Source organism: Dendropsophus ebraccatus, chromosome 9 (genome assembly GCF_027789765.1).
Source record: "Dendropsophus ebraccatus isolate aDenEbr1 chromosome 9, aDenEbr1.pat, whole genome shotgun sequence".
Classification (NCBI taxonomy): Eukaryota; Metazoa; Chordata; class Amphibia; order Anura; family Hylidae; genus Dendropsophus; species Dendropsophus ebraccatus.
The window spans coordinates 64317960-64340084 of NC_091462.1; the positions used below are offsets into that span (position 1 = coordinate 64317960).

General features: G+C 45.4%; 1 protein-coding gene across 1 annotated transcript in view; it reads right to left on the reverse strand.

The window, feature by feature from the left end:
* Nucleotides 1-22125, reverse strand: part of SLC29A4 (solute carrier family 29 member 4) — a 122033-nt gene that overhangs the window by 76366 nt on the left and 23542 nt on the right. Inside the window, exons 2-3 of the mRNA XM_069985334.1 lie at nucleotides 6672-6855; nucleotides 4968-5096 (exon numbers count right to left, since the gene is read on the reverse strand). Of these exons, the coding sequence (XP_069841435.1) occupies nucleotides 4968-5096; nucleotides 6672-6840 (298 nt within the window). The 5' untranslated portion in view covers nucleotides 6841-6855. The remainder of the gene's footprint in view (nucleotides 1-4967; nucleotides 5097-6671; nucleotides 6856-22125) is intronic.

Consider the following 22125-nt stretch of genomic DNA (forward strand, 5'->3'; position numbering starts at 1 on the left):
TAATTGGCAACATGCTGCAGAATCTGTATGCCCTATACAAATAAAAGCATTATAAGTAAGTAGCAGCAGTAATATAGTTCATGAGGGCTGTAGTAATGGTAGCAGCAGCAGTATTGAAGACAAAGGGTGTAGTAGTAGCAGTATAGTAAATAAAGTGAATAAGTAGCATGAGCAGCAGTATAGTTAATGGGAGTGTAATAATAGCAGAATAGAAGATGGGGTTTAGTAGAGGAGATATAGTAAATAAAAGCTGTAGTATTAGTAGATGATTGGTGTAGTAGTAGTAGCAGCAGTAGTTGACAAGGGGTGTAGTAATAGTAGCAACTATAGTAGATGAGGGGTGTAGTAGTAGCAGCAGAATAGGAGATAGGGGGTGTTAGTAGTAGTAGTAGCAGCGAAAAAGGTGATGAGGGGTGTAGCAGTAGCAGGGCACAGTAAATGTACCGTATTTTCCGGCGTATAAGACGACCCTTGACTTTAAAGAAGATTGTCAGGGGTTCGCCTTATGCGCCGGAAAATGTTAACCCCCCGGGGGTTAACTGCAACTAAATTAAAAGAAAAACAGTTAACTCACCTGGGGCCCATTCCCGACACAGGCAGTGTGATGTACACTGCCTGCGCCGGGGATCCCCTGAAGCTCTCCTGAGCAGCTGAGTGTCTCATGGGAGACGCTCAGAGACGCTCGGCTGCCGGGAGAGCTTCGGGAGAATGACAGAGGCTTCAGGTGAGTTAGCTGCTTGTTTTTTTTTTTTTTTTTTTTTTTTTTTTTTTTTAATAATGGTCGCCCCATATGGTGGGGATGCGGACATTTTTGAGCCCCCCACCCCCCCACCCTATGAGGTGACCATACCTGGCGTATAAGACGAGCACCAACTTCTAAGAAGATTTTTCAGGGTTAACTAGATTTGCATTCCCAGGGAAATACAAAGTGCTTGATAAGACTGCCCCTTTACCAGTGACTTCCAGAGCGCCCCTTTACCAGTGACTTTAACCCTGGGTGCCGTCCCTTTAAGATCAACTAGGGTCGCGTCCCTTTAAGAACGACTTGGGTCCCATCCCTTTAAGAGCAACTTGGGTCGCGTCCCTTTAAGAGCAACATGGGTCCCTTTAAGAGCGACTTGGGTCCTTTTAAGAGCTAAATGGATCCCTTTAAGAGCTAAATGGATCCCTTTAAGAGCTACTTGGGTCCCTTTAAGAGCGACCTGGTTCCCATCCCTTTAAGAGCAACCTGGGTCCCTTTAAGAGCGACCTGGGTACTTATAATGGTGAAGATCATTGCTCGGTTACCATGACAATCTTACTCATGTCAATGAGACAAAATCGTTAAGGACCTTCCATCTTCTCCATCTTCTATTGGCCAATAGTGGACATGTGACTGTGTGAATGTTGTGATACATTGACTGACAAGACCTTAGAATTTCTATTGGCTGCTATATTTCAACTATTTGCATACGTGCTGTGATTGGCTGTTAGCGTTTAGAGTGTGGCCATTATTTCCAAAAGGGCCATTATTTTCTATGGGAAATTAGGGGTCTTTAAACGTAAATTCCTTAAAAACGACAATTCCAATCGAAAAATAGATAGCACATCTCACACCGCCGAGGGCTTACATATCACATATTATATACATATTACATATCACAATGTAATCAATAAAGATTTGCAATTGGAATATTTAATTCATATCATCCCCTAGTCCAGGGGTCCTCAACTAGCGGACCGCGGAGGCCAGCTGTCCGGACCTGGTCAGACCTCCTAACCGCCCCGGGACGGACCGGATCTGGGGAGGTTAGGAGGTCCTGCTCCCCACCGCAATGCCTCCCGCGGCAGTATCGGTCCGCCCCCCGGCTGATACGCGCTCTCTGGGGACGTCCCGGGGATTCCCCAGCAGAGCGCGCACCAGTAACCTCAGTGTGCGCTGCTGGCCTGTATTTCCAGGTGCGCGCTCTGCTGGGGAATCCCCTGGACATCCCCAGAGAGCACGTATCAGCCGGGGGCCGGACCAACAGGAGAAAAGAAAAAGAAGACAGCCGCAGCAGGGAACGAGGTGCTAGTTGAGTTGTGGTTTGTTTTTTTTGTTTTTTTTTGTCTATAAGGGGAGAGCGCACAGGGGGAGCTATATACTACTGGAGGGAGCTCACAGGGGGGCTATATACTACTGGGCGGAGCTCACAGGGGGGCTATATACTACTGGGGGAGCTATATACTATTGGGGGAGCTATATACTACTGGGGGGAGCTCACAGGGGGACTATATATAACTAGTGGGCGAGCACAGGGAGGGCTATATACTACAGGGGGAGATCACAGGGGGGCTATATATTACTAGTGGGAGCTCACAGGGGGGCTATATACTACTGGGGGGAGCTCACAGGGGGCTATATACAGGGGGAGAGCACAGGGGGGCTATATACTACTGGGGGAGCACACAGGAGGGCTATATACTACTGGGGGACAGCGCACAGGGGGCTATATACTACAGAGGGTGAGCGCACAGGGGGGCTATATACTACTGAGGGAGAAACAGGGGGCTATATACTACTGGGGGAGAGCGCACAGGGTGGCTATACACTACTGGGGGAGCAACAGGGGGGCTATATACTACCAGGGTAGTCACCTCCTTTGTACCTAATATCAAAGGGCTGGTGAGAGAAAAATATACCAGTTTTCCCACTAATAAGCAGCAATTCTGTATCTAAATAGTTGAACGTTTGTGAAAAGTAACAAAACTCTTTTCCTACTGATGTTCAGCTCGGACCTTCACCTGACAATAGACCCCGGTAAGTGGACCTTCACTAAAAGTTGTTGAGTACCCCTGCCCTAGTCTACTCCATGTGATGCTTCCCCTTAATTCTGCAGGTTCCACAGGGCTTTCATGTTAGTTTCACCTTCAGGCTATGTTTCCAACACAGTATTTTTGCTCAGTGTTTTGCAACCAAAACCAGGAGTGGATTGAAAACGCAGAAACACTGTTGAAATTGAGTAGATAGCCACCATTTAATGGCAAATAATTACCGTTATTTTAAAAGAATGGCCATTATTTGCTATTAAATGCAATGCTACATTTGCTTTAAAACAACGTCCATTGTTATCATAGAAAAATTTGTTACATTGAACTCAATGCAAGCAACAGCCGTTGTTCTCACAATGTATTGAACTATAGATGTTGTTTGATATGGCTGTTGAAATAATTGACATGTCAATTATTTCCGGCCATTGTGCATTGATTTTAATGGAATTTTCAGTGCAAGAACGGCTGCTGTTTGACACTTACTGCAGTGGCAGTTGTTTTTGCATGCCAAACATGCATGCTGTTGTCCATACATTGTTTGAACATATAAATACTATGTGTGACCATAGCCTAAGGCTGTCAGTCTTTTGGTCAGTATTTTTTCAATCAAAACCAGGAGTGTTTTTTTTTTCACTCTTTTCATTATAAACTAGAAAATGTACCCGGAGCTGCCCGGGTATAAAGTGTCAGTGTGTTAATTAGATTGTTTTGTTTCATCTGAGTTAATCAGTGGAATTAGTGTATACCTGTAGTGCTTAGTTGGAGGGGTTCTGTATACATACAGTGTATAGTTTTTAGGGGTCCCACATATCTGTAGTGCATAGTTGGGGGGGGCTGTATACTTATAGTGTATAGTTGGGGGGGGGTCCTGTATACCTGTAGTGTGTAGTTGAGGGAGGTCCTGTATAGCAGTAGTGTATAGTTTGGGGGGGGCTGTATACCTGCAGTGTATAGTTGGTGAATGTCCTGTATACCTGTAATGTATAGTTGGTTGAGGTCTTGTATACCTGTAGTTTATAGTTGGTGAATGTCCTGGATACCTGTAGTGTATAGTTGGTGGAGGTCTTGTATACCTGTAGTTTATAGTTGGTGAAGGTGCTGTATACCTGTAGTATAGAGTTGGTGGAGGTCCTGTATCCCTGTAGTGTATAGTTTGGGGTCCTGTATACCTGTAGTGTATAGTTGGTGGAGGTCCTGTATACCTGTATAGTTTTGGGGTCCTGTATACCTGTAGTGTATAGTTTTGGGGTCCTGTATACCTCTAGTGTCCTATATACTTGCAGGGTCGTATTTACCATTAGGCACCCATGGTCTGGTGCCTAGGGTAGCACCTTGCAGAGGGGCAGTACCCTCCCGTTCAGACTTGCCAGAAAATCTGGTGTCTTTTCGAGGAGGGGTATGGCGGTATTGGTCAGGTCTGATATGGCGGTGTTATCCAGTCACAGTGTGGCGGTATTGGTCAGGTCTGGTGTAGCGGTGTTATCCAGTCACAGTTTGGCGTTATTGGTCAGGTCTGGTATAGCGGTGTTATCCAGTCACAGTATGGTGGTATTACCTACTACTGGAGCTATTACCTACCAATCTATCATAATGCTAATTGGTGAGTGAGGATGGGGCATCTTCAGGTTTACTGCTTAGGGCAGCAGCAGCTGGTAATACTGCCCTGTATACATGTACTGTATAGATGGAGTAGGGGGTCTACCAGTTATTTCTGTGCATCTGTTGTGAGGCAGCTGCCCTAGCAACCACAGCTCCCTGTGAAAATGAAAGTAGTAATCCTATTGGTTGCTAAGGCTCCCAACTGTCATTTTCTCTGGGCAGCTGCAGCTAATTATATGTCACCTGTGTGTGCAAAGTGGAGATTTTCCCAGTCATTTCTATGGGCGCAATACTCGTTCCCCTCCCCCTCCCCTCCTGTACATTTGGCGGGGCTGGGACCATCGCTCTAACCTTCCCGGGAACCCAATGTATTTGTGTGCCAAATTTGGGGTCAAACGGTTCAGGCATTTGGAAGTCTATATGGGACAGACAGACAAACTTTCATTTTTATTATATACATATAGATGTTCTCTGTCGATTCCATTCATGATTTTGGCTACAAATACTGACCAAAATACTATGTGCAAACGGAGCCAAATAAAGTGACAAAGACATGTGTGATGATCAGAAATACCAACCTGGAAATTTGTGGTGTAGATAATCCACATCTGTAATGAAGCTGTTATATGGAAGAAGAAACCCAACTCCAGCAAGCAACATTGCAAAATATATTCCATGATACCGATCCTGAGGCTCTGGACTTGTATCTAAACAAACAGAGTAAGGTATTTTAGAAAAACACCAGCAATCTAATACATGACCATAAATGCTTAATAAATAAGCAGTGAAATATATTAAAGCATTAAAAATAAATAAGTAGTAAAATATATTAAAGAATTTAAAAAATCGCCCATGGGCAGGGAACTGGGTAAAAAAAAAGGAAATTTATACTGTCAGTAACAGTGTCATCTACAAAAATAATGCAAACAGTATAAATAGGCAATCTAATATCAAAATTAATTTCATGGCGGTTGTTCCACATAATTTAGGGTCTACAGAGCTGATCCTTGTGCTTACAGCTCTGCACACACACATAGCTGTTGGTAGGATCGAGCTATCACACTGACAGCTTAATTCTGTACTGACAAAAAAATGGAAAAAAATCAGTTCACTGTCACTACAAGCCTACGAGCACAGCGCTTAAATCAAGCTCCTGAATGTAGAAGCTCTGCTTCCAGCGGTTGCTTTGGAAGCCCATAGGACCAGTAATGTAGTTTTTATAAATTGTTATGGAGGTTTCAATGTGGACATAGATTAGCACTTACCCAGTCAGATGACAGCATCTGTGTTCAGGCCTTCACCCCCCCCCCCCCCCCGCCTATGGTGTAACGGGGACCCAACTTGCCACCTCACTGCTCCCCCTCCGCATGGGCATTCGCTTTAAAAATGAAAGTCTCTGTCACTGATGGTTTCTTATTCAAAATCTCAAAAAAAAAGTCTGTTTCATCTTATTATGTTTATCCTTACCTTTCAGTGATTTCTTTAATGTATGTGCTCTAGTGATATGGCACTGAGTTAACCAGCGGTAACCCAGAGATGGAAATTCCTGAATTGCATGGGCTTTCTGTATATACATATATAACAAATTCTGGAGTCACACTGGGTTGGCCATCAAATTACCCTTGTTATTTCCTTTTGCTAACTACACGCGCTTTTCCGGTGTTAAAGGGGTAGTGCGGCGCTAAACAATTATTCACAAAATAACACACATTACAAAGTTATACAACTTTGTAATGTATGTTATGTATGTGAATGGCCCCCTGTCAACTTCGGGCGGCTGGCCGAACCGCTCCATCCGTCCCTCGTGCCGGTCCCCCTCTTCCGCGTCATCAGCTGCTCAGCCGCGATAGGCTTAGCATAACTGTACTCAGCCAATCGCTGCTGAGCACAGTTATGACTCGGCAGAGGGGGGCCGGCACGAGGGACGGATGGAGCGGTTCGGCCGGCCGCCCGAAGATGACATCATTGTCCCAAGATGGCAGACGGGGGTCGACACGGATCAGGTGAGTATAGTGCATCACACTTCCGGGTCTGGCATGGGTGGGGGAAACACGGGAAAGGGGGTCATTCACATACAAAACATACTGTATATAATGCAATACAGCACATGATCTGTGCTGTAATGCATTATATAGTGAATGAACTGTCAGTATTACAGCTCATTCAAATGATATGTTCCCTGATCATTAGAAATCACAGCAACCCAGACGCAATGAGTGAGCTGGCTGGGGGGGGAGGGGGAACATAGGAGGTCACATTAGTAGTCAAAGTAGTCAAATTACTACCTGGTTCCATTAGTGTAAGAATTCCTTGTGCTTGCTGGCATCCTCTTCCCTGCAGTTCTTCTTCTTCAAGCTGGCAGCTATCGAAACTAAAGCTCATAACCACATTTCCTTCAAGAGTCACGGTTGGACTAAGTTCTCTATAACAATCGCCCTTGGTTGCTTTCATATTCCTTCCTGCAACCTGAAAGACAGATAATGATAAAGAAAAAAAAAAATCTTTATGACGTACTGTAGCACAAAGATCATAACCCAATCTTTTTGAATCATACAGTCCAGGGGCGTAACTAGAAATGGCGGGGCCCCATAGCAAACTTCTGATTGGCCCCCCTTTGACTGACCACTAGGCCATCAAGTGCATAAGTGCAAGTGCTCATCAGGAGTTCTTGCAGTTAAAGGGACTTTTGCAAAACCTGGTAGGCCACCGGGTGCTGCAAATGATGAAAGCTCAGGGGCCCAGTGTATTACAGGAGCAGGCCACCAGGGCCCCCTGATGTGGCGGGCCCCATAGCAGCCGCTATGGCTGCTACAGTGGTAGTTACGCCCCTGATACAGTCCCTGGTAAAACATATGAAGACACCACAATCAGAGGTTTTAAACCTTGTGGCAAACACACAAATCACAGATTTAACCCAAACGATCTTTATTTATCCTTTTTAGGGATGGTCCGAACAGAGTTCAGTTCGGGTTCGTACGAACCCGAACTCTCGGTAATGATTCCCGCTGTCTGCCCGCTCCGTGCAGCGGGCAGATCCAGCGGGAGGACCGCCTGGAAACTGGGATACAGCCATAGCCATAGGCTGTATCCCAGTTTTCCAGGCGGTCCTCCCGCTGTATCCACCCACTCCGCGGAGCGGGCAGACAGCGGGAATCTGATGCCGAGCGTTCGGGTTCATACGAACCCGAACCTCGGAGGGTTCGGACCATCCCTGATCCTTTTCATGCCCAGACTAAACTTTTTTTTAAATGCTGCCTTGTAAGGCTTCCCTTAGACAATAATTTTACACTGAAAATTTTTGGGCTACAAAAACACCAGAAAACTAAGCAGTTCTATGGCATTTAATCATTTTTGTCTAAATTAGTAGTTTTTACTGTCTGACGTTTTATCCCTTACTTTTTTTTCATTACATGTCACGTGATATTTTAATCACACGATTCCAGGATTTCTACTGAAAAAAAAAACACCATTGTAAGGGATTAGGTAGCGGGTTAGTCGTCTCCTGGGTAGACACTTTGACTGACAGGCACACACGGAACAGTGGAGTTCGTTCAACTGACCTCAGCCAGTTTTATTTAGAGATTGTGGTACAGAAATAAAACACAAACAAAATCCTATGCCTGTCCTGCACTAAATAAACAGCAGGATACCTCTCTAACAAGGTGCCGGCCTAATACCGGGCACTGCTCGCATAGGTTCTTAGCAGATGACCTGTTCCCAGGCTGAGAGCCAAGGTGTGTCTGCACTCCTGGCCTTTTATAAGGCTTGCACACCTGAGGACTGATTGATTAATCAGACAGCCCAAGACCCAGACTGTCTGGATGGAGTGGGGCCCACCCTCACTCCCCACTCCAGCAACACAGGCCCTGATAACTGGTTTTGTCCAAACCTGATCTGCAGAAACCACAGATTTCTGGACACTCTATTTTCCTGGTTGCTTTTTATATAACAGACATTATAAATCTTAGGTATACATACACCCCATCTACCACTTCTCCAGACACTCTGTTACATATCCTCCCCCCCTGTTTAAGACCGGGGGCTGGAACACATCTAGACACAAGACAATGTACACGGGACAAGGCATCTGCATTTACCATTTGTGTTCTTGGCCTGTGCTTTACAGTAAACCTGTACTCTTGTAAAGCCAAGAACCACCTTGTGACCCTCCTATTCTTTTCCTTTTTCTCGCACATCCATTTGAGGGGAGCATGATCAGTAATTAATACAAAGTGCCGCCCGAGCAAGTAGTAGCGGATTGCTTCCAGGGCCCATTTAATAGCAAGGCACTCTTTTTGCACAATTGCATACCTTTTCTCGTGGTCATTGAGTTTTCTACTTAAATACAGTGCAGGGTGTTCTTCCCCATCCCGCACCTGTGACAGTACAGCCCCTAGTCCCACATCAGATGCATCAGTTTGAAGTACAAACTCTTTCTCAAAGTCTGGGGTTATTAGCACTGGCTGGGCACACAGAAGGCTTTTAAGGGTCTGAAATGCTTTCTCGGCCTCTGGTGTCCACCTAACCATGACAGTCTTTCCCTTTTGTCAGGTCAGTCAAAGGGGCTGCAAGAGAAGCCAAGTTTGGAATAAACCTGCTGTAGTATCCAGTAATCCCCAAGAAGGCACGAACTTGCTTCTAATTTATGGACTGAGGCCAACTTTGTATCGCTTGAATTTTATTTATTTGGGGCTTTACAAGACCACGGCCTATAGTGTAACCTAGGTATTTCACCTCCTCCAGACCAATGGCAAACTTTTTTGGATTGGCTGTGAATCCTGCCTCACACAGAGAATCTATAACAGCTTGCACCCTAGGTAGATGGGATTCCCAATCCAGACTTTGGATGATAATGTCATCTAGATAGGCTGCTGCGTAGAGTCTATGGGGTCTTAAAATCTTATCCATAACCCTCTGAAAAGTTACGGGGGCCCCACGCAAACCAAAAGGCAAAACAACATAATGGAATAGCCCATCAGGGATGGCAAAGGCAGTTTTCTCTTTGGCCTCATCAGTTAGTGGTATCTGCCAATACCCTTTGGTCAGATCTAAGGTGGTGACGTGCCTTACCTAGTCTGTCAATGAGCTCATTCACACGTGGCATCGGGTAAGCATCAAACTTAGATATGGAATTTAGTTTGCGAAAATCATTGCAGAACCTCCAGCTGCCGTCTGGCTTGGGGATCAGAACTATGGGTCTGGACCATTGGCTATGAGACTCTTCAATTACCCCTAGTTCCAGCATTTTCCTCACCTCTTCGGATATAACCCCTCTCCTGGCCTCTGGTATTCTGTAGGGCCTTAGCTTAAAGCGACTCTGTACCCACAATCTGACCCCCCCCCCCCCAAACCCCTGCAAGTTTAAAAGTGGTTTTTAAACCAATAACTGCATCACCTGCCGAACGGACCCCAGGACAGATCTTGGATTAAAAGCAGCTATCCGAAGGTACAAGTGTTTTTTTTGAGGGGGGGGGACAGATTGTGGGTACAGAGTCACTTAAACTTTTTCCCCTGGTTCAGTAATGATTTCATGTTTCATAAGAGAGGTGCGACCTGGGATATCAGAGAAAAAATGTCTGTTCCTAAAGAGGAAATCATGTACCTCGACCTTTTGCGCCTTTGCAAGAGAGTCAGGTACTGTTACCTCTGGCATCAATGGCTTCTCGGAGCACAGCTGCCTTGGTGGTAATGAGGTGTCGTGCTCAGGCTTCCTCTTACCTGGCTGGTGGATTGTTGTAGTTTACCTCATTTACTTTTTCTATTACCTCAAAGGGGCCTTGCCACTTAGGGTCCATTTAGACAGAAAGATTATCTGCCAAAGATTTAAAGCCAAAGCCAGAAATAGACTATAAACAGAGATCAGGTCATAAAGGAAAGCCTGAGATTTCTCCTCTTTTCAAATCCATTCCTGGCTTTGGCTTCAAATCTTTGGCAGATAATCTGTCAGATAATCTTTCTGTGTAAATGGACCCTTAGCTAGAAACTTACTTTCTACTGTAGGGATCAACACTAGAACCCTGTCACTTGGGGAAAAAGTATGTATTCTGGCACTGCGGTTATACACCCTTTGTTGTGCCTCCTGGGCCTGGGCCATATGTTCACGTACAATAGGCATTACTGCAAATATCCTATCTTGCATTTGGGCAACATGTTCAATGACACTTCTATAGGGGGTAGCTTCCTCTTCCCAGGTTTCTTCCGCTATGTCTAGAAGACCCCTAGGGTGACGGCCATAAAGCAACTCAAAAGGAGAATACCCTGTGGATGACTGCGGGACCTCACGGATGGCAAACATGAGATAGGGAAAAAGAAAATCCCCACTTTCTTTAGCATGGCTTTTAGGGTCTTATTAAATCTCTCTACCAACCCATCAGTCTGCGGATGGTAGACAGAGGTACGCAGCTGTTTAACCTGGAATAATTTACACAACTCTTTCATGACTCGTGACATAAAAGGGGTACCCTGATCTGTAAGGATTTCTTTTGGTATTCCCACACGACTTAACACCTGCACCAACTCTTTGGCTATGGACTTGGATGATGTGTTACGCAAGGGTATAGCTTCGGGGTAACGAGTAGCATAATCCATAACAACAAGTATATGCTGGTGACCTCGAGCAGATTTTACAACAGGCCCCACCAGATTCATTGCTATTGTCTCAAATGGCACCTCAATGATAGGTAAGGGTACCAGGGGGCTACGATAGTGGGATCTGGGAGCTGAAATCTGGCACTCTGGACAGGAGTCACAAAAATCTCTCACATTTTTGTGAACCCCAGGCCAAAAGAAACGTTGGAGGACTCTATCTGTAGTTTTTTCAACTCCCAAATGTCCCCCCCATAATGTGACTGTGGGCCAGATCTAGTATGGTTCTGCGATAAGCTTTAGGTACCACTAGCTGCTCCACCAGATCCTCTCCCCTTTTCACCACTTGGTACAGCAAGTGATGTTTAACAGCCATGTATGGAAATGCAAGTATGGTGTGAAGCTCCACCAGGTTACTATCAATCATTTTCACATTTTCCCTGGCTCTGATAAGGGTAGGATCTTTTAACTGTTCTGCACCAAACTGATCTTTCCTCACTTCAAGATCAGGCATATTGTCACTAGGGGGGTCTGGACTGCTCTCACCCTCTGGGGACACAACATCAAGGGGTTCAGCTTCCTCACTCTCCCCAGCCATAACAGAGAAGGGGAAAGTTTCCTCCTCACCTAGAGCCCCACTCTCAGGCAGTGTACTAGAGACTCTCTGTTCCCATAACCTCCAGAAATGTGGGAAATCCTGCCCCATGATGACATCATGCATTAGTGATGGAACTAACCCAACCATAAATTTTATGGCCCCAAACTGGGTATGTATGTCCACTAGAGCAGTGTTATAATGGCAGGTGTCCCCATGTATGCATGTCACCCCAATGGTTTTAACCAGGCGTTTTCTGGGATCTACCCAATCAGCTTTTACCAGGGTGACTAGACTGCCTGAGTCTAACAATGCATTTACATCTTTACCTTCAACAGTAATAGCACACATTTGTTTCTCCCTCCCAGCATTTGGTAATGCAGCACACACAAGCTGAGCATACAGGGATAAACGGTGGTTTATATACGAAGCATCACATTGCATGGGTTCATCATACATTGGGCAATTGGCAACATGACCTGGCATATGACATCTGAAGTAGGGATGGTCCGAACCGAGTTCGGTTCGGGTTCGTACAAACCCGAACGCTTGCAATGATTCCCGCTGTCTGCCCTCTCTGTGAAGAGGGTGGATACAGTGGGAGGACCGCCTGGAAAACTGGGATACAGCCATAGCCATAGGCTGTATCCTAGTTTTCCAGGCGGTCCTCCCGCTGTTTCCACCTGCTGCACGGAGTGGGCAGACAGCAGGAATCTGATGCCGAGCGTTCGGGTACCCATACGAACCCGAACCTCGGCAGTTTCGGACCATCCCTAATCTGAAGCATTTTATTAAGTCTTTATTTAGTCTCTTATATGCCACAGACCTCTCTGGCATGGCTTGCCAGTTTCTAGAGCCTGGGCCTTCAGTCTCTCCCCTTGCACGCACAACCATATTGGATCTGCCAGTCCCCTCGTCCCTTGGAACAGTCTTACCAGAATGTCCTGGAGTTTCCTCTCCATCATCTGGTCAGCATTTTAGGGATCTCCATGACTCAAGTCAAAATATGCCTTATGGGGCTCTCCAGAAAGGAAAGGTGCCAAAAGTCCCACCCACTGCTCCTTTGGCCAACTTTCTCACTCTGCAGTTCTTTCAAAAGTTGACAGGTAGGCTTCCACGTCATCAGCTGATGTAATCTTTTGTAGAAAATGGCTAGCCCTTATGGAGGTGTGAGAAGCATCTGCATTACCTAGGACCCGTCCAGCAACAGTGGTTAGTTGCTGCACCACAGTTTTTAAGGTCTCCCGGTCTTTTCTTTGCTCCTCCTGGGCAGCTTCTAGTTGGGCTGTCAGCCTGCGGGTTGTTTCCTCAAGCGCCCTTTGCTGCCTTCTGGTAGCCTCTTGTTGCACTCGGGTAGCCTCCTGTTGAAATGCAACAGCATTCAAAAGAGCTTTAACTACATCCTCTATATTATCAGATGTAGAGACACAGTCTTTAAGCCAGTGCAATAAGAGTGACACTGGCCCTTTAAATTTTCCAGTCTTGTTTTCTTCTGCCAAGATTTGTGCCTTAAGCCTCCTCCACCAAATGTAAGGGATTAGGTAGCGGGTTAGTCGTCTCCTGGGTAGACGGGTAGACACTTTCACAGGCACACACGGAACACTGGAGTTCGTTCAACTGACCTCAGCCAGTTTTATTTAGAGATTGTGGTACAGAAATAAAATAACACAAACAAAATCCTATGCCTGTCCGGCACTAAATAAACAGCAGGATGCCTAACAAGGTGTCAGCCTAATACCGGGCACCGCACATAACAGATATTGTACGTACCACTTGTATGGCTCTCACAGCAGATGACCTGTTCCCAGGCTGAGAGCCAAGGTGTGTCTGCACTCCTGGCCTTTTATAAGGCTTGCACACCTGAGTACTGATTGATTAATCAGACAGCCCAAGACCCAGACTGTCTGGATGGAGTGGGGCCCACCCTCACTCCCCACTCCAGCAACACAGGCCCTGATAACTGGTTTTGTCCAAACCTGATCTGCAGAAACCACAGATCTCTGGACACTCTATTTTCCTGGCTGCTTTTTATATAACAGACATTACAAATCTTGGGCATTCATACACCCCATCTACCACTTCTCCACTCTGTCACACCATATATAGACATGACACCCCCCCCCCCCCCCTGTGGTTCTGTTATAAAAGCCCAAATGCACAGCATGTTATGATTTAGGAAAACCGTAAAACTGCAGAAAAGTGCCAGAATGTCCTTAAAAAACCTTGAAACCCAAAAAGTGACGTGTGTATTGCATTTCATATTTCCCTACTGGTTCTCAGCTAGCATCTGACTTCAGGATTTCTGAGCCAAAATAAGCCATGCGCCAATTGTCAATTTTATTGGTGTTTTTTGTTGTATAAAAAAGAAAAAAATGCTTTTTCTTAGTTCACCCCAATACATTTGGTTTCCCTTTTAATAGGCCAAACTGTAATTTATTATTATTTTTTTAACTGGAGTGGTTACCAATTAATTTTATAGAAACTCTTTAAAGAGGACCTGTCACCCCCCGTGCCGGGGTGACAGGCTCCCGATCCCCTGTTAGATCCCCCTATACTTACGTGATCCCGCCGGGTCCCGCTTCTTGAGCCGGCCGGGTCCCGGAGATTTCAGCGCCCGAAGCCCGGCGCGCGCAGAGAGATGAGTCCGATGCCCATAGAGAATGACGGAGCATCGGACTCCCCATTCAGGGGGTCGGGAGCCTGTCACCCCGACATGGGGGGTGACAGGTGTCCTTTAAGAAAAATGCTCAGAAACTAAATTAAAAAGAGACTCCAGGGGTTACTAGGTCTGGAAGCAGTCAGGAGGGCCAGGGAGGGGTAGCTTCTGGCAAAGCCACGGGATCGGGCCACATGCGACTGAAGGAAGACAGCCTTGGAGAGGCAACTGTCATCCCTGACTACTATGATGATATGGCAGACCCCACTTGGAATCTGGATGCACAGGACCAGGCATTTGACGGGCAGCGGTGGCAGTCTCTTAACAGCCGTTAAGCAGTGCCTCTACTATAAAGAACCGCCAACTGTGATCAGAGGTGTGGCAATTTTTCCATCTCAACATCTGTTATCACTCCCAATACTGCTCCTACTAATACTCCCACTACTGCTGCTACTACCACTCCCACTAGAGATGAGTGAACCTCGAGCATGCTCGAGTCGATCCGAACCCTAAGGCTATGTGGAAAACATGGATATAGTCATTGGCTGTATCCATGTTTTCCAGACAACCTTAGAGCTTTATCCAACTTCAGCAGCCCCCACTAATCAAATGCCGATCGTTCGGGTTTGGATGGACTCGAACCCGAACCCGGTTCGCTCATCTCTAACTCCCACTTATACTACTCCCTCTACTGCTGTTACTACTCACACTACTGATACTACTTCTCCCACTACTGATACTTCCCTTATCTACTACTACACCCCTTATCTACTAGACCTCTACTATTACTAATACTACAGCCCTCGTTCACTATGCCCCTACTATTACACCCATCATCATGGGCAAAAAAAAAAAAAAAAGCTTTAAATCAAGAAAAAAAATTTTTTATTGAGATTTTAACCCTTTGAGGACCAAGCCCAAAATGACCCAGTGGACCACGCAAATTTTCATTTTTGTATTTTCGTTTTTTCTAAGAGCTCTAGCACTTTCCTTTTTCTATCTACAGGGCCATGTAAGGGCTTGTTTTTTTTACAGGAGTAGTTTTACTTTGTAATGTCGTCTTTTATTCTACCATAACATGTATGATGGAACTTCAAAATTATTATTTATGAAGATATAAATTGGTGAAATCGTAAAAAAAAAAGAATGCAATATGGTAACTTTTGGGGGGTTCCTGTGTCTACATAATGCACTATACGGTAAAAGCAACCTGATACCATTATTCTATAGGTCAGCCCGAACACAACCATATACAGGTTTACACATATTTTCTAATGTTATATATATTTTTTTTATGAAAATTTCTTTTTTTTGCAATTAATTATTAATAAAATGGGCCTATTGTGACGCTTATAACGTTTCATTTTTTCACCTACGGGGCTGTATACGGTGTAATTTTTTTCGCCATGATCTCTAGTTTTTATTAATATATTTGTAAAGATCGGACGTTTTAATCACTTTTTATTATTTTTTTAATGTATAATGTAACAAAAAATCAGTAATCCTGGCCATGGGCCCACTGTAACTATGGCGGCACTAGCTTTAGTCTTTTTCCTCCACAATGCAGCCTGTAAAGGACCTGTGATGACATCATTGTCACATGATAAGGTCCTTCAGTATGTTCTCTAATGTTACTGCATTGTCTCCTGGCTGCAGCTTTTCCCTGATTTGTGCAAAACTGCGGTAAAAAGCAGCAATTTTTATGCAAATCATGGCAGAACTGTAGCCAGAAGATAATACACCAAGAGTAAGTCTGTTTGGGGGACCATGAGCCCCACAGGAGCACAGGGCTCCGGGCTACCGCCCGAAATGGACCTGTTATAATTCACTACTGATCCTGGCACTTTTTTCGCTCTTTTCGTTTACACCATTAGCTTAGATAAAGCTTGTTATATTTTAATAGATCAGACAATTACAGGGTGATTTAAACTTTTATTGGAGGAGGGGCTTTTTGGGTATTGTAATAATGATTTTCACTTTTTTAAAAACATTTTAAGTCCATGATCAGTGTTCTGCTCATTGAGCCTGCCTGTGGCAGACTCAATGACCAGAAAGCCAATCGGGCGGCACAGAGGAAGGTAAGAGACCTCCAGCGGTCCGTTACACTTAAACTGTTACTTACACTTAAACTCCGTAGCTGATAATCGCTTCATATAACATTTCTATGTGGAACTACCTAGCTCCACACTGAAACTATTCTGTAATAGTATTTCTGAAAGGCAACATAGTACCGAGAAGCCCTGCAGCAACATGTTAATACACCATCAGGGTGAAGGTTTTTTGGCAGTGATGAAAGCAAGGGTGGGACAGTCGCTCCTAAACCTCATCAAGGGTTTCCCACTTCCCAGTTCGAGCAAACTTGAGAGGCTAAAACACCCCAAGAGATACATGTATGGGTTGCACCTTGCACTTTGTTGGCACATTAAACTGGTGTCAATATGCATGTTTTGGAAAAAGTCACAGGCCAAGAATTAAAAAGGTTTTTTACCACATTAGTATTAACAGTTTTTTTTTAACTAGTTCCAGTACAGTGGCAAATGTTTCTACAACTTTTAGTTATAGTAAAATTTGCCACTCTTTTATTTAATACAATCTGTGTAAAGCCTTCTTCAATCTGGGCCTCTCTCTACCACATGGATCATGCTTTTGTGGCTGGGGTTTACCTGTGTATTTAAGTGTGTCTTACTTGACTAGGTGTTTACTTCCATTTACTGGCAGTTGAATGGCCCATGTAAGATTACATTACTTGAAGTTTAAAAAAAAAAAAAAGTTTCTCAGGCAATGTTCACACAACGTCAAAAATAGAAAAAAGGTGGACAATTTTGATATTTAAAAAAAAGTCTTTTATTGTCGCGATTTAACTGATTGCAATGGCAATGCATTAAAGACAATAGAAAGATGGACATCCAATGCACACAGTGTATTGAATAACGAAAGTTTTTACCGCGGACGTCAAAATAATGAACATGATCATTATTTTCGGACGTCTTGCAAATAGCGGATGTTTTTATTAGTTGTTCACATACAGTTTTTCTTTTTTCACCGTTCTTTCTCCGTTTTTACTATTAAATTCAATTGACTTTTCAATTAAGCCACACCAAAGGTCAATTAGTAATCCCAAACTAGAATAATGTACCAATGTGCTAAATGATGTCCATTATTTTAGACTCAAAATGACAGACGTAATTTTAAATAGAGCTGAAAAAACGTTGGGTGAACATAGCCTCGCGTGTGTATGTATATTCATCGGGGGCTTTCTTTTCTTAGATGGTCAAAAGGATTGAAGAAAGTCCTGCTACACCACCTGTTTCCACCATCAAATGTCTATTCTATGTCCCTCAGGCTGAAGAAGGATGCTAATGCTGTTGCTGCCACCTCCAGATATCTGTCGTAGGCCCCTCAAGCTAAGGAAGGATGCTGCCACTGCTGCTGCTGCCACCTCCAGGTGTCTGTGCTAGGCCCTTCACACTTCAAACTAGTTCAAATAGATTGCCCTGATCAAGGCCGCTTCTGCCATGAGGCAGAATGAGCTTTCTTACTCAGGTGGCAGATTCTTTGCTCCACTAGAGGGTGGCACAATCCCTTATTTTCACTCTGCAAGTGGCAAGATCTCTGGTTATCTTTCCACTTGCATCCGATCTGCAGGCACATCACCAGGCACCCCTGCCTCCTCAGGCCCCTCTGCCTCCTCCTCAGGCCTCTCCCTAGCCTCTCCCTTCCTCGGATGGAACCTCAAGCAGAGTCCGCCGCACGGCCTCCACTTGAAATTTTTGAGCATGTTCCATTGTGTGAACATACCTTGAGACTATAGAAACTATATACAGTGGTACCTTGGTTTAAGAGTAACTTGGTTTAAGAGCATTTTGGTTTAAGAGCTCACAGTTTTTCAAAATTGAGACTTGGTGTAAGAGCATTGCTTTGGTGTAAGAGCTCCCTGTACTGGGTGGGAGCGGGAGGGGGGGATGGGCAGGGTCTGCATAGCGGGGTCTACAGCCATGTACTCTGACCCAGGAAGTCTCACTTACCTTCCAAATCATAGCAGATCCACCGCACACTGGGGCTTGCATCAGGGGACAGGACTGTGGAGGTAATCTCTCCATAGCTGTAAACCCTCTCTCCCCAGAGAGTGCTGCTATACTGTGCCCACATCTGTCCTGCTCATTCTTTCATGCTCCTGCAGTCTCTGTCAGCCCTTGTGTTTCCCATCCTCTAAATTATTGTACAGTAACTTGTAATATCACATATTCTGCTGTTTCTGAATGTTTGTTTCATTAGTTTTACATGTTATTCAGAATAATAAATCATTATTTTTGGGGTGAGGAACCAATTGTCTGCAGATCAGTGATTTCTTACGTGAAAATTTGCTTTGGTTTAAGAGTGGATTTGGATTACATGCACGGTCCCGGAACGAATTATGCTCGTAATCCAATAATAATCCCTCCTATATCCTCATATACCATAGCAGAGCCCCCTCAGCCCCTCATACACTGTAATAATCCCTCCTATGTTCTCATATACCATAGCAGTGCCCCCTCAGCCCCTCATACACTGTAATAATTCCTTCTATATCCTCATATACCATAGCAGAGCCCCCTCAGCCCCTCATACACTGTAATAATTCCTTCTATATCCTCATATACCATAGCAGAGCCCCCTCAGTCCTCCATGCACTGTAAAAATCCCTCCAATATCCTCATATAACATAGCAGAGCCCCCTCAGCCCCATATACACTGTAATAATCCCTCCTATGTTCTCATATACCATAGCAGAGCCCCCTCAGCCCCATATAAACTGTAATAATCCCTCCTATGTCCTCATATACGATAGCAGAGCCCCCTAAGCCCCCCATACACTGTAATAATCCCTCCTATGTCCTCATATACCATAGCAGGGCCCACTCAGCCCCCCATACACTGTAATAATCCCTCCTTTTTCCTCATATACCATAGCAGAGCCCCCTCAGCCCCCCATACACTGTAATAATCCCTCCTATGTTCTCATAAACCATAGCAGAGCCCCCTCAGCCCCTCATACACTGTAATAATCCCTCCTATGTCCTCATATACCATAACAGAGCCCCCTCAGCCCCTCATACACTGTAATAATCGCTCCTATGTTCTCATATACCATAGCAGAGCCCCCTCAGCCCCTCATACACTGTAATAATCCCTCCTATATCCTCATATACCATAGCAGAGCCCCCTCAGTCCTCCATACACTGTAATAATCCCTCCTATGTCCTCATATGCTATAGCACAGCCCCCTCAGCCCCATATACACTGTAATAATCCCTCCTATGTCCTCATATACCATAGCAGAGCCCCCTCAGCCCCCCATACACTGTAATAATTCCTTCTATATCCTCATATACCATAGCAGAGCCCCCTCAGCCCCTCATACACTGTAATAATCCCTACTATGTCTTCATATACCATAGCAGAGCCCCCTCATAAGCTGTAATAATGACCTGGACAATGAGCTGTGTTACATTGGGCTATAGGCAGGCACAGCAGAGCTGAGTTGTCAGTGCGGTAGGGACTGGTTCAGCAGTAGCAGATTTATATACTATTCCAGGATGGGCACACACACACACACACACACACACTCACTCTCTCACACACACTCACTCTCTCTCTCACACACACACACACACTCACTCTCTCTCACACACACACACAAACACACACACACTTACTCTATGCAGGGAAGCTCCGGCCCATTCTGCAGTCTTCTGCTTCTCACACAGTGGCTCTGGCCCTTCCCCCTCCCTCTCATGTTCTGACTTTACAGCATGTACTGTAAGAGAGAGAGGGAGGGGGTCCTGTGTCTCTAACTCTTCCTGCCTGTGCGGTACAGCTGTAAAGAGCCTGTATGAAGTGAGGCTGGACGGCCGGGCCACCCTGGATCCTAGTTTGAGGCCGGGCCCCTTACATCTGTACCGCCAATACTGCCCCGATGGCGGCCCTGGACAGTAGATGCAGATTTAAGGCTCACCTTGATGCCCCTTTGGCTTCTTGTGTATTGACCTGACATGAGGGGTTGCAAATGTGACTGGTGCGGTGTCTGCAGTCAACAGTGGTGCTTGCAAGCTGGCTGGAGTACTAAAAACAGGATGCTCCCATAAAGGGCCTGTGGGTGCAAAGTGCAAAAAAAAAAAAAAAGCTGTACTCACTGGGTGCCAGCGTACATGTACTCAGAAATAAATAAAAGTGATTTATTAAATGTACATTTGATGGGTTTCGGGAAACTGGTTCCCTTCCTCAGATAAAGTGCAGGTTGCTTACAGTCAGGGTACAGGTTTACCAAGTGAATGTACCATCAGGTACATTCGCTTTAAGTATTACCCATGTATAGGATGGCGCTGGTGCGGGGAAGCCGTTGCAGCTGTCCTTTTTTTTTAACCGCGGCCTGTTTCCCGTTTACGGCCCTGTTCTATTCACGGTTACCGGGGTGGGGGTGAAGCACTGGAGGTGGGCCGGCCCGCCTTCAGTGGGAGAAAACCCCCTCCCTTCTATGACACGGCTCCATTAGAATCAATGATTAATACTTAAAGCAAATGTACCTGATGGTACATTCACTTTAACCCCTTAACAACCGCGGGCGTACATTTTCGCCCCCAAAGTCCGTGCCTTAACGCAAATAGACGTAAATGTACGCCCGCGGTTTCCCCGATCGCTGTGTGTACACACGCAGCGATCGGGGAAGATGGCCTGCTATAATGTATAGCAGGCCATCTTAGCTTGTTAACCACCCCCCCTGCCGACGATCGCTGCTATTGGCTGATCAATTCAGATCAGCCAATAGCGGCGATCTGCAGGAAGGCACCGACCGCCATTACTGATAAAAGTAATGGTGGCCCGATGCCACGGTCCCGATCGCCGTGATCGGCCGGCCGGGACCGACTGGCCGATCATGGCGATGTAAGTGCCCCCAAAATGTAAAATACCTGCTCTGGACCCCTCAGCTAGGTAGCTGAGGGATCCAGAGCAGGTATTTGGGCCCTACTCACCTGAACCGGGGTCCCGACTGGCGTCTTCCGGGTCCACGGCGTCCTCTTCTCGCAACGTCATCTTCGGCTATTTCCGGCGGTCCCCTTCGGCTTTTTTCGGGTCCCTCGTCGTCTATCTTCGGCTTTTTCCGGAATACTGCCCCCAAGCGGCTGATAAGTGTATATTATACACTTATCAGTAGCTACAGGGATGTTCCGCATGTAGAAAATGTTTTGGTTTTTTTCCCAATTTTTTTTTTCTTTAATTTTCCGCACCCTACCGCCGCTGAGTGTTGATCAGCATCGAACGTAAGTGCGCTGCTAACCAGCGACTCCTCCTTTTTGGCGTAGAGTGTTTTTTTCTATATCCTACCGCCACGGTCTGCTGATAAGTACGGCACATATGTGCGGCATTTATAAGTAACACCTTTTTTGGCGTAGGTTTTTTTTTTTTATACTTAAAGGGACAGTGTCACATTTTTGAAAATATTTTAATAAAAAGTAACAAGAAAAAATAGGTGTGTTGTATTATTTTTTTTTTTACATTGGTCTTGAGTGTCTTTTATTCAAACTAATGTATGCACAGGGGGCTGCCATTTTAATAGTGTCTGTGTGTGACGTAATTTCACGACACACACACAGACACTATACGGCACCTCCATAACATTGGAGTGAACCGACGGAGTCCGTCTGGTTCACTCAAACTGGAGGCTCCGTCACTGTGTACTGCGCATGTGCATAGACATGCGCAGTACACAGCTTACCTGGGGAGGGGTGGCCATTTTTTTTGAAGTCCCTGCAAGAGGAAGGAGAACAGGGGAGGAGAGAGACCGCACAGTGAGTGGGCAGGAGAATTCTGTGCAGCTCTCCCCCAGCGTCGGACTAGGCGTCCGCCCCCACTAACCTTGCAG